At 39.6% G+C, this 17,218-nt stretch overlaps 1 protein-coding gene across 3 annotated transcripts in view; it reads right to left on the reverse strand.

Moving 5' to 3' along the window:
* Positions 1 to 1,189: 1,189 nt before the first annotated feature.
* DMD (dystrophin) overlaps positions 1,190 to 17,218 on the reverse strand; it is a 2,676,723-nt gene continuing 2,660,694 nt past the window's right edge. For 2 of the 3 annotated variants that reach the window (XM_023592525.3, XM_058291721.2), the window contains 2 exons: positions 16,523 to 16,615; positions 1,190 to 3,735 (listed from right to left, as the gene is read on the reverse strand). In XM_023592525.3, coding sequence (XP_023448293.2) covers positions 3,638 to 3,735; positions 16,523 to 16,615 — 191 coding nt within the window. In that variant the 3' untranslated portion in view covers positions 1,190 to 3,637. Of the gene's footprint in view, positions 3,736 to 8,275; positions 8,308 to 16,522; positions 16,616 to 17,218 lie in introns of all 3 variants that reach the window. The other variant, XM_058291720.2, reaches the window with a different exon arrangement.

Here is a 17,218-nt window from a genome sequence, read left to right on the forward strand (position 1 = left end):
GTGCCATCAAAACAGCAAGTCTGCGGGTTTCGAACAAAGGCTGTTTGGGGGAATGGCGGGAAGTGTAAGCGATTTGAGATGTTTCTTTAACTAGGATAAATAAGTCTGGGTGTATGCAGGCTTCAAGGGCAGTCCAAAAGTTAGCAAGTGATTCATACCACACCCATAACACCACTCTCGGGAAGCTGGACCATCTCGTTATTTCTATAGTATCAGGAGGGTGGGCTCTACCTAGTGGACTTTTGTTATTCCATCTTGGGGAATTCTGCACTGTGAATCTTGGTGGGAGGCAAAGATAGTCTCTCCCTGGAGGAGTTGCCACTGCCACTCATTTTCCCCAGTTTCCTCAAAACTAGGGCAGATGCAGGGCCAGGATGAGGGAAAGGGTCTCCCTCTACTGGTGGTGCTGTCTGGGCCAGGGTGTCCTCTCTAGAACCAGTTCTGAGGCATCGTTTCCAGCGCCTCTCCTAGCCCTAACACTTCTTCTTAGGTCTGGCGCCATTAACAATAATAGAGGTGCCAGGAAATTCTCTTGTGACGCCAAGTATAAATTGCAAACTGATTAATTCATACCCGTTTTGACGAAAGCAAAACAAAAACAAGCACCATGACTGGTGCTGCACAGAAGATAACTACCAAACTAAAGATGCTTTGATCCCACAATTCCACTTCGGAGAACGTGTCCCAGATACATGTGTGCACAAGTGAAATGATAAATTGAGAGATGTGTGTTATTTTTTAGATCAGAAGACTGAAAACAATCCAAATATCCCGCCAAAGGGGTCTGCTTACACAAAATATCCCATAACCATACACAGGAATATTATACAGCTATAAAAAAGAGAACACTTTCTATATACTGAAATACAAAGATGTCCTGGGTCCATTCTTAAATAAACAAGATGCATAACTGAGTGTATAGCATGCTATCTTCTGTGTAATAAAAGTAGGAATATATATGTAATTGCTTATTTAAAAATGAAGGTAATTTGGAAGGCTACACAAGCACAAGAAATGAATATTGACAGTGCAGTGAGGATGATGTGGAAGGGAGATAGGGTGAGAAGGAGGATTTTCACTGTTTGCCTTTTAAGATTTTTCATTTTTGAACAGTATGAACGTATTTCCTATTAAAACATTAAATAACCAAAATACAAAACATTAAAGCCCAATCATCAATCAACACTTATTTTGTAACATAACTGCGTGCTTTATTGAGATACACAGTAAAGCAGTAATATAATACAATAGTAAGGCATATATTTGGTGAAGTCTGATATGTTGTGAAAATGCAGTAAAACTGAAGTTTAAAAAAATAATTAGTAAATGTTACAGTGTTGGTGTTAAGACACAATATATTATGATACTCAAGTAAGAACCCAGTACCTGAAAACAATGACATAACATGCCATGTGATGTTTATGCTCCAGTTACACTGATTATGATTTACAGTTTAATACTCAGTGGTTATAAAGAACACGAAATAATGTCCAAATTATGCTTAAAATGCAGCAATAAAGCTCTCAATTTTTATTCAAATATTTTGACAGACCCACTCCAGAACTAATGTCTAAAAGATAAAACAAAACAAAAAGATTAAAACAAAATTATGCACTCCATTTACCTCTGATCTTAGAACGAAACAAACTTCTTACTATGATGTAAAGTAACGCTTGTTTTTAAAGTCTTGGTTTAAAATAAAATCCTCAGATAAAGAAAAAGTTCAGCATCATGTAAAGGAAAACTAAAACCAAAATCTTCATGTTACCTTAGAGCTTTGGGTTTTCTTTCGGAAATTTTAAAGGAAAAAGAAAATGGAGAGAAATGTTCACAGAGTGGACAAGTGGTGAAGCTGTGAAATCAGGTGTGCACAATCATCAGGAACACCCCAAAACCAAAGTGAGGTAGAAATAGCATGAGAAGCCGTGTTTGATGTTAATAATTATCATTAATAAAATAAGGGACAAAACCCACTCTCCAAAAGTTAATGACACTGGATGAAAAAGGTAATAGATTTGCAAAATAATAGGTCACACAATGGTGTCTACTGAATCAATGATAGCAAAAATTCAGACTAATAAAATGACATGAAAGAGTAAAGCTTTTTCCTTACAAGTCCTTTTTCCTTACAGGCTTTTCCACCTGAGTTTTTCCTCCTCTGTTTGAACCTTTCTTGTCTGTTCACTTATTTAACCTGCCTATCCCGCCCCCCCAAAAAAAGGTCTGGAGTAGCTTTTGGAACATCTAAACCAATGGTTTGCCTTCCCACTTGCAAACCTATGTGGAATTACTTGTAGAGAAACGCCAAAGAGGGAAACACGGTTTGCGGGCTTCTGGGTTGATATTTAACAGTATCACAATGTGATGGGGCTACTGGCTCACCCATTTTCTCAAGGGTTAAAGTAAGTGGTGTGGCATTTAATAACTCACTGAAATGGGCGAAATCTTAAAAACAAAAAAAGCCACCATTGCCATTGGGCTGTGAGAAGAGGGCAGAGTATTTAGTGGCAATCAGAGAGATTTCTATGGATGGTTAGGGACAGCTGTCCAATCCTTTCCTTTGAGGGAGGCCCACTCCCTCGCAGGGATAGGCAGGGACTCCACAGCCGTCCAGGCCCATCTCCTCCCTCCTGCTTGGGAGTTAAAATTGCCTTGTGATGCTCTGACTTCTGCTGCAGCCCCGCTAAATCTAAATCATGGCATTGCCAGCAGCAGGAAGGTGACTCTATCTACCAGTGGATTCCTTGGCAATACTGAGTCCTGTGTACTCATTTCTATGTTCCTTTTTTTTTTGTTTTTTAATCCAGAACTCTAGTCATCAGCGCAAAGTTAAAAATGAGAACCATCTGGAGCCCTGGACAATGTTTTAGTGTGGTAGATTCTTCCTGGCTCCAGGGGGAATTCACTGTAGACCAAGCAGGTAAACCCTGATGACTAGAAGCAATTTCTTTCCATTAGGAAGTGGCGGGAACATCTGAACAAGAAATTCAAAAGCTTTCTAGGAATTCTTATCTATACACCTATAGCATTTATATACTTATAGACATATAGATGTAAAAAGTGAAAACCCACAACGTGCCCCACTCAGTCAACAATTCCAAAAAGAGCAAAGTGAAATAGTCATTTGGTGGTGTTAGAGAAAGTCCTACTTTAATGTGCAAGAAAAGAAAGAAAAAGCCATGACTTCATGTGGATATCACACTAAAAGGATGCAAAACAATGCGCTGCCTCAAAGTTTGTATGTGTTTGTGTGTGTGTGTTTGTGTCTGTTTTTAGGGGTTTTTATAAACAACTTTTTTTTTTATAAAGCACACTTTAGTTTACAATCTTTCTTTATAACTGTTATAAATTTTTTAAACAACCCAAAATGCGTTCCATATAAAGAAATGGCAAGTTATTTAGCTATCAAGATTTTACATGTAGTTTTCTTATAACTTTTTTGTACAATTGCATAGACGTGTAAAACCTGCCATTGTTAACAAAACAATAACAGACTTAGAAACTACTGAAATCTACAGTATAGTACCACTACCCTTCACAAAAATATAGATTTTTTTTTCTTGTAAACTCTTACTGTCTAATCCTCTGTTGTATGAATATTATAAAAACCATGCGGGAATCAGGAGTTGTAAAACATTTATTCTGCCCCTTCTTCATCTGTCATGACTGAAACTAAGGACTCCATCGCTCTGCCCAAATCATCTGCCATGTGGAAAAGGCTTCCTACATTGTGTCCTGGAAAACAAAGAGAGAGAAAGACTTTATCATCACCTTGTTTCTTTGCCATTTGGGAAAGCATTCCCCATTTCTAAGTGAAGACAACACAGAAGCCGCACCAAGAGTGTACACGACAGGGTTTGATTTTCATCAGTTTCCAAGAAGAAGCAAAGCCTTGTGAAAATGAAGCCATTACACATTGTTAGTAGCAGCTTAACATTACATCAGGCTACTGGCGATGTTTAAACGGCAATATTATATATGAAAAGGATTCCATGGCGAAGTGCACGCTTCCTGTCATAATGTGAATACTTCGTGATAGGCTACACCCCTTTCACCTTGCTGTGGATGGTTTACTATCTACTTGTACTAAAACTTTTCACGATCAAGCCACCACAACCACAAATACCATCTCCACCAATGCCACCGCCATCACCGCCATCAGCACCACCACACAGAATCTTCAAGGCTGTTTCAAACCGCTGGCTCACTTCTGAGGTCATGGTGGAGGTGACTAGTTTCTCACTGCTTTTAACTTGAACTGAAAAATAAACTCTTGAATTGACCCTTCTGGAATACTCTTTGAATCAGGAAGCTTCAGGATTAAAATCACTTTTCATTCCAGATTACTCTAGAGCCTCATTATAATATGACCCACATGTAAAGCACAACTTTGGGTACCCTGTGTATCCATCTCTGATCTCCTAAATGAGGGTTAACTATCAGAATAACCTTTTACTAATAATGTGGCACAACCTAGCATTAATCCCCCAGCATGGCTTCCAAGCACAGCACAACATTCCCTGGATACTTTGGAACAAAGTTCAAATCTAGACTAAGATAACATGAGACATACTTTATGGCTTGCCTTTTCACGTACGTCCCATATCTTTCTTTTTATATGACTAATGATTTTAATTCTTGGGCACCAGTAAATCATTCTCTGATTCAAGTACTGTCTTTGGAGCTTTAAAAAAATGCTTTACCAGGTTATTAATACCTTGCCATGTATCAACTTTACAGATTCCCATAATAATTGTTAAAATCCCAATAAAAATTAAATACAGACTAGGACAAGTAGTCTATTCTGATATTGATTTCAAGAGACTTATCTTTTAAAAAAATAGGAAAGTGAGAGAGGGTCTGAGGACAATTCATGGGCAGGCACTTAAACAGCGATGGCACTGGAACACGTTAAGACTTATTAAAGGTTTAATGCCATTCAGCCATTTATATTAAGGTGGCCAAGTTTGTAAATCTCTTTGAGCTTTATTAGTGCAGAGTTTTAGTGAGAAATAATTACATTTAAGAAAAATCACCCTGGACTTTGGTTGAAACTGCAAATATAAAAACTTTTAGCAAAGCGTATGTACTACTATTCATAAAGTGGAATAATAGTTGGGTAGATCTCAGTGAAGAACTGAAATCCTCTTTGGCTTTTCTAAACCATAAAATCTACAGGAAGACAAGATAGGTCCTATGCTGCTCCTTACAGCTTAGAGCAAAAATATATAACCCATGCCACCAGACTGATTGGAGGGTATCCCGGTATCTATTTTTGACTGCCCAGCTCCCCTGGGAAATCTGCACAATTATTCATGCATAATTCAAAGAGAATGGACAAACGGCAACTTTTTAAATTACATACAATCTTAACTGCTATTAACAACACCAAACAAAAGCAAAACTCAAGACCCTTACAACCTGAATAGAATTCAAACAATTTCATCATACCCACATCTGACTACAGTATAGTTCGCCTGGTAGCTTGACAAGGTACCACAAATCTTTAAAAAAGGGAAAAACGCATTTTAGCCCCTCAGCTTATTGATATTAATCAAAAAGTACCTTTTTAGACTGTGTGATAGGGGATGTGGATTGCGAGTCAAAAGATAATAAGAACAAGGAAGTGCATTTATAGATTATATAGCTGAGTGGTGCTTCTATTTCTTGAAATCATGTTCAGTTACTACCAGGAAGGAAAATTCTTGAGTCCCTCAAGAAGCATAAATTCTAGGGGTATCTGCTATTTAAAAATTCACACAGTAAAATAGAGGTTCCTTATCTTTAACACACCACCATGCCCTCACAAAATGTTAAATGGTCTTTAGCCTGCTTAGGCATTAAATTTTCACAAATGATGTCATGGCTATCCCTATACTGTAAAAATCAGGACCTTTTAAGAGTCACCTCACCATATCTATATCATGCTTTTGGTTACTTCGTTAATAAAAGCATGTTTCACCAAGATAATGATTCAACTTTTATTTCCCAAGGGAGCCAGAGAAAAAAAAATCTCTCTCTGCAAAAATATTGCCCTAAAAGAATCACACCTCAGGCTACTGGAGGTATAAAGCACCACTGTAATATGGAGATAGAAAATAGATTGGTATCTTGGTTCTGTTTCCCATGTGTGTAGGGCAGAGCATTAGTGAGTTCATTAATTTTACCTGACAGATTTCTATAAAGTCAAAATTAAAATCTCACATTCTGAGTGCAAGAGGCATGGAAAAGATGCCAGTACTCAGGCGTTTGCAATCAGCTTCAGGCACAGGCTGACACAAAAATACATCTCTAGAAAGTATTAATTTAATCCATTCTTAAGCAAGGATTGTTGAACACAAAGGCACCGTACGTTGAACGTTAGGGCAGTTGTATGTTTGTCCAAGTTGGCGCAAACTGCAACACAGTCTCACATGCCACCGCTGCTGGAGGAGTTTGTTTTCCACAGTGATTGGAATTGAGACTTTCTGGCAAAGATCCAGGGCCTCAATAGCAATCTGGCACTCTCATTTTTTTTTCAGATACAATTTCCTAACAAATGGGTAGCAATCAATTGGCCAAAGCAAAGCCAGAACACTGCAGTGAAATCTACTTATCTCTTCTTCTCTATAAATTAATGTTTGGGAAAAAAATGGTCTGTACATTTGGGCTATTTTCACAGCACCAAAAATATTACTGTTTTGATTCTAGGACTTTCTAGAAGCTTATCTAACTATAATACACACGAGGTAGTGGTCTTCAAATGCCGATATAGCCTCAATTGTATGTGATGGTCTTTTCAGAAGTTCATTCGTGATGAGAGAAACAGGTGTAAGGTGGTCAAAATTATAGCACAATTTTTTGTGAAATACGTTTTAAGGGACACTTACCATAGGAATGAACCAAAGGAGTCTCACATAGGTACATGAGCCAGGCAACCTCAGGAGCATTCAACGCTTCACCGATTCCGGTTTCCTCAGTTTCTCTTCCCAGCCTACCACTCCCTCTCCCTGGGACCCCAATGCTCAAAGCCTTGGAAGGGAGCACTGAAGGATCTTTGCATTCATTGAACTTGAATGGCACGGTGTTGGCAGAATTTCCAGCTCGACTCCTATCCATCCCTTGCTAAGGATCCTATTGAGAAGGACTGTGCACCTGTCCAACCTGCCTCCCAGGACAGGCCATACTATTGCCATTCCATGGAAGAGCTTTTCTTCTCCCCTCCTTCACACTAAACTCTTGATATGGAAAATCTGGTTTCACTTGGGCTGTCACTCAACACTTTGTCATTTAATCGTCATTTTATGTTCAAACAGTATTCCTGGTAGAAGGGGAGTAAAGAAGCATCTCTCACTGTAAAATCCCAAGCCACATTAAGCGATAATGCTGCGTTCTCCCCCTTTCACCCCAGAAGTAGGCATTAAAAAAAGTCCTCAAGACTCCTGCATCCAATTTTTATACCTAATTGGTTATTGTTCTCCCTGGCTCCAAAAGCTAAATGAAAAAGGGCACTTTCTAAAGGGCATGGTTGAGAGGATCTAAGCCTGTAAAACACCATTTTCTAAAGTGGTAGAATAGCATAAGAGTTAAGAGTGTGACTCTGGAGTCAGACTGCCTGGATTCAAATCCTGGCTCTGCCACCTTGGACACAGTGCTTATCCTTGCACTGCCTCCTTATCTGTAAAACTGGGTTAATAAGAGTACCTACCTCAGAGGTTTGTCATGAACATTACATGATGAAATATATGGCAAGGGTTCAGGATGGTGCCTGGCACACGGTATGTGCTCAAAAAATGTTAGCCAAAATGAGAGAGATTATAGAAACCAGAGGGGAAAAAGATAGACCAAAACCAAAACCAAAGGAATCATCCCAGGAGAATAAAAGCCAAGGGCACTGGCAGAAAACGCTAGGGTCCGAGAAGTAGAGGGGAGCTTTGTATGACTCATCATTTATGTTCAAGTCTAAAATTTATTATGAAGATTTTGCTTCTGTTGCAAATGGCACCAGATGACAAACTGCAGGATTCCAACTTAGAGGCTACAAAGGATTGCCATTTTAAAGAGACTCCTGCTCCCCCAACCCCTGGTTCTGTCGTCATGGTGATGCCACCGGCAATGGATATTTGAGGACTGTTCCTCGTGAGCTGCAAGTGGAGAGGTGGCTACCATCCTTGTGTGATGACACAATGTGAAATACACACATGAGCGTGCACGCACAGTTTTTATACAAACGCCAAACACAGAAAGCAGGATGAGACAGACACAAGCCATGGCTGGGAGCCTGAGTCTCACTAACCTCTCTCACTGGCTTTCCAGGGGTATTTCTTCCTTTAATAATAGAGAGAGGAAGAGGCAGAGATATCAGAAAGGAAACAAAACCATGCATAAATATACAGTTTCATACCAAATTTGCTGCTTTTATCAAACACATGTTGAGATGACAATTCACTTATTCCCTTCTGGAAAGAAAACAAAAAACAAAAAACAAAAAACAAAACCCAAAAGACACATCCAGTCAAATGATCTTTACATACACTTAAAATCAGTATAAACAGATAATATGATCTGAGAGACATCACTTATTAAAGAATCCCTATGGATTAAACTGGGTGAAAACTGGCACAGGATAGAAATCCGATAAATCAAGCACTGCTTTCAAGGGTGACTGTAAGATTTCAAGTGTAATGTCTGAAAATTTCAGGATCTCTTCATTTCTGATTTGACAATCAGCACATGGAAACGAATGGTAGTTGACTTCATGTGCTGAAGGTCTGCACCCCAAATGTGAGGCAGGCCCCCACAGATGCTAGACTCAATCCTCTTGGAGAATCCGTTCTACCTGGTGGAAGTCGAGTGTGCCCATGATGGGATTGGGGGCATTTGAGAAAATAGAAGGCAAAAAAGGGGGGTAGGAAGTCCCATCAATGAGCAAGCCACAGAGCCAGATTCAGGAATGAGCCTTCAACTTCACTTCATAATTCAACAGACAACAAAAGCCTTGAGAATCAAGGGGTAAAGACTCACTGGCCATGTTTGTTTTCCAGAACCCTACATCTCTGTTTGTTTACCTTTCGAAAAGCAGATTCTAATGAGAAAGTTTTCTATGATAACATTCATAACTGACAGAAAATGAGGGCTCACTGCCCATACCTAGCATGTCCTGGGCCCACAATTTCCCTTTATCTCCAGGGTTTTCAAACGGATAGACTAGTTTTCAAACTTTCTGATTTTAGCACTGGAACACTTCCTAAAACAATCTTATATGGAATCCCAGTATTAAGAGCAGATGAAAGCAGAGCGGTGAGAGATACAGTTCAACAACTCCCATGCCCTGTGACCCACTATGCTCAATGGCTCCAAGAAGACTAAAATTCCATGAAACAATTTGAGAATTACTAGTCTAGAATGAAGATGTATGTACCTGCTATTGCAAAATAAACCTTTGAAAACTCAAGGTTAGGGTTCAAGACTCTTAGTATCCATTTAAAGATTTTCTAAGGATTGCACCTGCCTATCTGCCTCCCTAGCTCCCCCATCCCTTCCTTCCAAGTGAGTCACAGATTCCTCGGGCGTGTAAAAACGGCATGCGTGACCCTGCAAGGGCTGGGTATTCATGGCACTTTGCAAACCAGGGGAAAAGAAGAAAATAAATGGGTGCTGGTTCCTCAGTCATGGGTGTTACCGGTTGCAGACCCATGCCAAATAAATAGGGAAAGGGGATGGGAGGAGAATGTAATTTCATTGTCGATGGCTCAGATGAATCCCTGCATGAATTAATCATCCCTTTAGCAAGGGCTTGAAATGTATATGTAGTTCATAGTTATATTGTCTGGCAATGTAATTAATTTGCTTCCTTACAAGACTGTGAGCTACTTGAGAGCCACATGTTGCTGCTCACCTACCTCTCTACCTCTCTATTCCCAATACCTTGTACCGTACCTGGACACTCTGGGTATTTGATAAAGGCTGGCTGGGCAGAATTGGTAAGGCAGCAGCTAGGTCATGGCCAAGAGACCTTTGGTGTCATCGGCAGCTTGACCTATCCTTTAGCTTAGATGCCGAGGGCTGGTACCTTGTTCTGGCTTGTAACTTTGGTCTCTTTTTCACACTTTGGAACTTCAGGAAGGAAAGTGTTGCTTGAAAGCAGTATGATTTCATCTCAGAATGTAATTACAGTTCATCGCATGACAAAGGTAACGTATTTTTTCTGAACTTTACACATAACCATATTCAGAAATCACACTCATGTGGTCAGTGCTGAATGTATAGCAAATGATTTGTGTTTTATTTCAGGTACTTCTTTTTTTCCCCCCCAGTTAAAGTATATATAATTTAATTTTCCAAAATTAACAATTATGTTTAGTAGGTTGTTATTTCTACTTTTATTAACAGCTAACATTTTTGAGAGCTTACTTTGATAGAAGAACTGTGCAAAGCACTTTATATACATGATTTCACTGGCTCCTTAAACAACATGGTGGGGTGAGCACTATCATTATCTCCATTTTCCAAGATAACTTAACTGTTTACCTGGGCCAAATGTAAAAGTGGGATACATTCTAAAGCCACTTAAAGGCATCCGTAGGAAAGTCTCTGTTGTAAATCCTTGCTTGTCGATGTTGAGGATGTAACATTAAAAAGGCACCAGGGGGGAGGGGGGGCTCTCCCTGAAGGCGCGAGCACTGAAACCCAGTCCAAAGGCGTCTCACTAGCACAACACTGTTCTGCCAAGGTTAAAAGCAAAAGTTCCTATTTTGGGGTTAAATGTAACATTTTGGAAATGGATGGTGGTGATGGTAGCACAACCATTTTGAATGTAATAAAGAGCACTGAATTATATATGTGAATGTGGTTAAAAGGGGGCAATTTAGGTAGTATATATGTTACTAGAGTAAAAAGGAAAAGATAAAAAAACCTATGACTGTACAACACGGTGAACACTACTGCAAATGATGGACTAGTTAATAATAAAATTATAAAAAAATAAAAAAATAATAAAAATGTTCTTTCATTAACTATAACAAATGTACCACACAAATGCAAAGTGTTAATAATATGGGGGTGGGGTATGAGAGAATGCTGTATTTTTTATGTGATTTTTCTGTAAACCTACAACTTCTCTAAAATCAGGTACTTCCTTAGAAACCATGTTTTACATAAAATGGACCTCCTGTAGCCATGCTAACCCTTATCTCTTTCAAAATCCTCCCTCAATACTTGGGTCCCAATGTGCTCATTACCACAGTACAGAGGCAAAACCTCTTTCTGTTTAGAAAGGGAAAAGGTAAAAACAAATAATGTTTTCTACTCTAATAGGAAGAGTTATATGCCGACAAAACAGAGGATAATTGGTTGTGACATTTTTGAAAATTCTTGACAAAGGAAAAACCCCAGTCAACCAACCAGACAAATAAATATAAGTGCCAGATAAAAGTTGTATTTCGTAAGTACATTCATTGGAAATGACGTTCTTAGACGTTCACCTAGCACGTCCATCTGGCAATGTGGTATGTAGTCAGGAAATGAATCAAGAGAAAAGGGAAGTGGCTGGAGAGGCCTGAGTCTAAATAAAGGGCTTGGTAAGGTCAGGGGAAGTCTGGTTCCCTTAGGGTGTATGAACTTGAAATTGTTGTTTGTAATCCATTATTTCAGAGTCAGAATCACAGGACCTTAATGTTTCTGGGTACCCTTTGCTTCTTTATCTAGGTTCAGTGACCACTTAAAAAAGTTAAGGCAGGAAGAGTTGGTTCTTTTTTGGGATTTCTGTTCCCATTACAAGTAAAAGAAGCTTCAAAGGGCTACATTTTAAATATTGGAACATGCAGGCTCTTTGGTTAATGTGAATATAAATGTATAGATCAATTCAAATGCACAGCTTTGTTGAGCTGAAAGTTGGTTCAGCACTGAAGCCTGTGGGTGCATACATGGAAAGCGCTAGAACAGAGAACAAAATAATAGTGGAAAGCAGAGACTGGCAAACTTTTTCTGTAAAGGGCCAGGGAGCAAATATTTTAGGCTCTGCGAACCATGTGCTCTCTGTATCAACTATTCAAATTTGCTGCAACTACTATTCCTTGTGGCCTGAAAGCAATCATAGACGATATATAAATGGAGGGGTGTGATTGTGTTCCAATAAAACTTTATTTATGAAAACAGGTAGAGGGCCAGATTTGGCCCATGGGCTGCAATTTGCTGACCCCTGGTGAAAAGGGATAACTGCTCAAATACTTTATGAAAGCAGATAGGAAAGCGAATGGTACCTGAAGGGGGGCAAATGATGTTTGCATCTGCCTTTGTTCCTTATGCTGTTCTTTCATAAAAGCACCACAGAACAAGAGTTGAATTTTAAAAGATGATGGATTTTACAAAGATGGTGGGTTGGTGGCTTCGGGGCATTTAATAGAAGGCACGTGGGCTTATTTGGGAGGAGGTGATGTGAGAGGGAGAGCATGGCATGGGCTGTTGGGGATAAAGATAACACGGCACAGGTGAGCATGTAAGAGATTATAGAGGCAGTAGAAATATCTGCACAGCATGGCTAACCGCCTTCTGGATTGCCTCGCTGTACCACTGCACCAAGAGCTTATCTTAGAGCCCATCGTTCATTCATGGATATAATGTGGCACCTCATTTTAGAGAGCCCAAAAGCATACCACTGAAGAGGGAAGCATTTCTTTCATTTATGCACATGCATATATAAATACCTTCATTTTCCTGCTGAATGATCAGAGACCTGTGGACAAACCACTTAAAAGGTTTATTTTTTAATGATATTGATTGTTAGTTCTATCCAGGTAGTGTTTCCATAGAATAGTGATAGAGATTTAGAAACTATAGTATAGGAGATAATCACTTTTATTACAGTGGAGTTCAAGTTGTGTACATACTTACAGACAGAGGGATAGATCATACATAGATAAATAGATTAGATGGAAATTGGCTATTGTTTAGTATTTAATATACACAGAGCCACTTGAATCCCCTAAGCAGTTGTGAACTAACTGTATCTGCGAGATTAATGAGGAAAGATATAATCACATAGCTACATGTGCACACATTTACACCTTGAACATGCTGCAGTTTATATTGGCTATTACGCTGGGCAATATTGGCCATCAGTTTATTACTAAATGCAGAAGCATACAACCCCATTATTAATTTGGATAACAGTTTAGCAAGGCCATCGAGATAAAATCAGAAGCCAATTTAACTTGCTGAATGGCCACGAATAGGGTACTTAACTTCTCTGGGCTTTCAGCTATTCTTTGTGAAAATGAAAGATAAGGATTCGCTCTTACCTTAAAGTCCAGCTCTAAGTTAAAACCCTGGCAAGGGGTTTGCATGTTTGAAAGTACACAATAATTCTCCTACCTGTATACTTTATATTTATGAAAAAAATGTAATGGTGTTATTTTATTTTTTTTTGAAGTCTCTTCCTCTGTGGGCAATTATCTGGCAGGGTTAAGTAAGCCATGAGGTGGTATTTAATAGCACATTTCCACTAAATGTCAGACCTGTGGCTCTGACATCTGCTTTGAGTTACTCAAACAGCTGTCCACAACAGCTGTAACAACTGTGAGCTTCATATTTCATAATACAACGATGGGAACATGGATGGCAGGCTCAGATTAAAAGCACAAAGTCCTCTAAGGCATTAGCAAGGTCTTGGCAGAAACTTCCATGGCAAAACATTTTTAATTTCATTTTTGTTCTGAAAGATAGTCAACTGGGCAAGGAAAACTGGAATTGGTTAGATGAGTATTTTTAAACCACTGAATCGGAAAATCAATTCTGTGGGTTGCAACCAGCATTTTATGTTTAAATCGCTAGAATAAACAGCATGCATTACATGAAGTATGTGAGGTATGCTTCATGAAAATTTGTCTCTATTTGTATGGATGTGTGAATACTATACATATGTGTGGTATATACATGTGGTGGTAGGTGGACACATTCTCTCTCTCTCTCTCTCACACACACACTTATATCCTTATCCTGGTTTAAGATGTAAAATGTTTTTCTTGGATAATGGTTTGAAAGCCACTGTTCTAGTGTCAAAGATGATATTTATAAAAGAGATGGAGATCGAACGAGATGTCAGTTGGGAGTCAGTTATCCTGAGACGTGAAGGTCCTCAGGAACAAGAAAAACTAAAGGTCATAGCATCACAGAAAGGCCAGTCAGATTTTCCAACACCTTCCCTATGCTTTTGTTCTGCATTTTTTGTTTGTTTCTTGCTTTTTTTTTCTTTCAGGAATATGAATATTCTCTCAGATCACTGGGACACTGTTGACTATGTAGGAGCTTACTTAATGGAACTGGTATCAGATGAGGCCTCCTTATCCCATATCTGAAAACTCAAATCAGCACTAAGGGGACGATATGCTTCCATCAGCAGTAATTTAGTAAACATTATCTAGGCAACCTGCATGAATTGAGTTTCCAAGTTTTCCAATAAGTCAACATTATACAAGTAAATACAGTGTCAGAAGTGCTAAGTGCCAGATACCATGTGAGAGGAGGTATGTTTCCAGTTCTGCCAGAGGCTTCTGCTAAACCCACGTGGTGTCTAGCTTCAAGGTCTCTAACGAGGGTGTAAAGGATTTCACCTTAAAAGATGAACCCTAGGTCTCAGATGGACCAGAGACCCAAATACAAAATGGGGTCCAGGGAGGTGTGGCTGGCTGTGGGGAGGCAGAGCCATGCGCCCTGCTGTCGCCTCTTCTCTGATACGCCCTGGCTGTTTAGGTGTGGAAGAAATGACTGGGGCACCAACCCAGCTGCCCCTGATGTCCAAGAGGGCAGGTTAAGAAGCCCCAGCTATGTATGGTTGCAGGGGCTCTGCCTGGACACATGTCTGTGACCTTCCACAGGAAGCTCAGGGGTAATGAAATGTAGATTAGATGTGGGGATCAAGGTCCTGGCCCCTCTAGTAGCTACGGGACCTGGAGGAAGACACTTTCTCTGTGTGAGGCTCACTCACTTCTCTTTATGGAACTGGCTGGTTCTGGGAGACATTCACATCAGAAACATCTCCATTACTGAGCTCATAGTATTGGACTACAATCTGAACTTTGCTTCTTTGAAATGCTATATCCCCAACTGACCATAAGCCCCTTGAAGGCGAGAAGCTTGTCTTTTCTTCTTTCCAGCCCCAGTACCTCCAAGGCAAGTCATAGGTGCTGGGGAAAGCTGACAAAACAAAGTAATGCGGATAAAGGCGAAAGCATCTGACTTATGCCAAACCTGCCTACAGTCCTCTTACGAATAATGGCATCAAGGGGAGGAGGTAACCAAAGATAGGAAGGGGATGAAGGGGGTGAGGGGTGGAAGACAGGTAAGTTTTTTATCTGTGAAAATGAACACATCAGTGGTGCTCACCAGTGGAAAGATGGCTGGTGCAGACATTTAAAATTAGTCTCCCCTGACGGTTCCTTAGCAACGTTCACAGAACATTATTGCTTTTAATGTGCCCTGTACAACGCTCACTCATATAGCAAACAGCTAGGAAATGGCCATTGTTCACTGACACTGAACAAAAAGAGGACAAACATATGACTCAAAACAGCCTCCTCATTGCCCTGGTCAGAGGGAACAAATAGCCCCAATTTTTGACCACCCTTCCCCTCCCTGGCTGTCCATTTGGTGTGCCAATCACTGGCTTCAAAGCCTTGTGCTTGCCCACTCTTGCTTCTCTAGGCCTTTCCTCTATTTGATCACAGGTGACTGCTGCCATTCTTTTTATTCGTTGAAGGGAGGTGGGTCAGTGATTTGTTTTATGTCAGGGCAATCGACCAAAATAAATACCCTCCAAAACTAACAGCAGTACCTCCTTAGATGAGGCAAGACATCTGATGCCGATCTTGGCTGGTAGAGACATTCTGTTGGGTAAAATGCTGCTTTTGTACGAGGGGCAAAGGACCCAAGGTCAAAATGATGGGGAGAAAGAAAAATGATATTAACATTTTTCTTTGCTAAGCTTGTATTCTATGCATGGAAGTGAAAAAGAAAACCAACTAACCAACCAAACAACAACAACAACAACAAACTCCAAGTCTACAAGATTTATACCTATTATTAAATGATGGGTAAGATGCAATTTTAAATTATTAAAGGGCATCAGATTGCAAGTCAGAATTCCCACCACCATGGCTCACAAGGCACGTTCCAGGCCTCGCCACAGCAAGTAGTAGCTGTACACCCCTGTGAAAGTCACATAATGATCACTCGTTAAGTCAGAGGTACCTCATAATTAACTCTTCAGACGAATGTATGAAGCAGCTAAAACAGTTTAGAAATATAAGGTAGCATTCTTAATTCTAGAAACATCTTGACTTCACAGATATTTGAATTCAAAATACTTCAAACCATAAGTTCACATTTAAAGAGACAATCTGCTCACTATGGCCCCAAATTGGCATTCTATCAACACATGCTTTTTTTTTTTTAAAACATAGAACAATACACATCCTAGTTGGGTATGGAAGTGAGCACTGGGCCTAATTATAGTAACTGTGAGTTACTTCTAGATATTGGAGCTTACCTCTCGAACTGGGGAAGGAGTTGTTGAGTTGTTCCATCACTTCCTCTAACCCTGTGCTTGTGTCTTGGGGAGGACTAAGAAGGTCTTCCTCACCTTAGTGAAAGCAAAAACACAAAACGGCAAATTACAATTAAGGAAACATTAGAGATACCAGAGAAAAAGTCCATGATTGCATTTTATAAACCATTATAATTTCATTTTCATTTGCTCATAAATAATCAAAAAACCCCTCAAGTTAAATAATTGGAGAACCACCTTTACTTAAGGAGAATAATTTCATGAAGTACTTTGTGTCATTATCCTTGGAAAAGAAAACTATATATCTACTTAGAAGTTAAGATAAAGTTGCCATGCACACCAACATTCGTCACGGCAGTATTCACAACTGCGAAAAGATAGATGTAATCCAAAAGTCCATCAGCCGATGAATGGATAAATAAAATGTGGTACCTATGTGCAGTGAAATATTATTCAGCCCTAAAAAGGAATGAAGTTCTCATATATGTGATCACATGGATGAACCTTGAAGACAACATGTTGAGTGAAATGAGCCAGACACAAAAGGACAAATATTGTATGACCTCACTGATATGAAGTAATTAGAAAAGCAAACTCAAAGTCAGAATCTAGAATATAGGTTACCAGGCTCCGGGGTTGGGGTAGGAAATGGGGAGTTAGTGCTTAAATTATACAGAG

Source organism: Dasypus novemcinctus, chromosome X (assembly GCF_030445035.2).
Source record: "Dasypus novemcinctus isolate mDasNov1 chromosome X, mDasNov1.1.hap2, whole genome shotgun sequence".
NCBI lineage: Eukaryota > Metazoa > Chordata > Mammalia > Cingulata > Dasypodidae > Dasypus > Dasypus novemcinctus.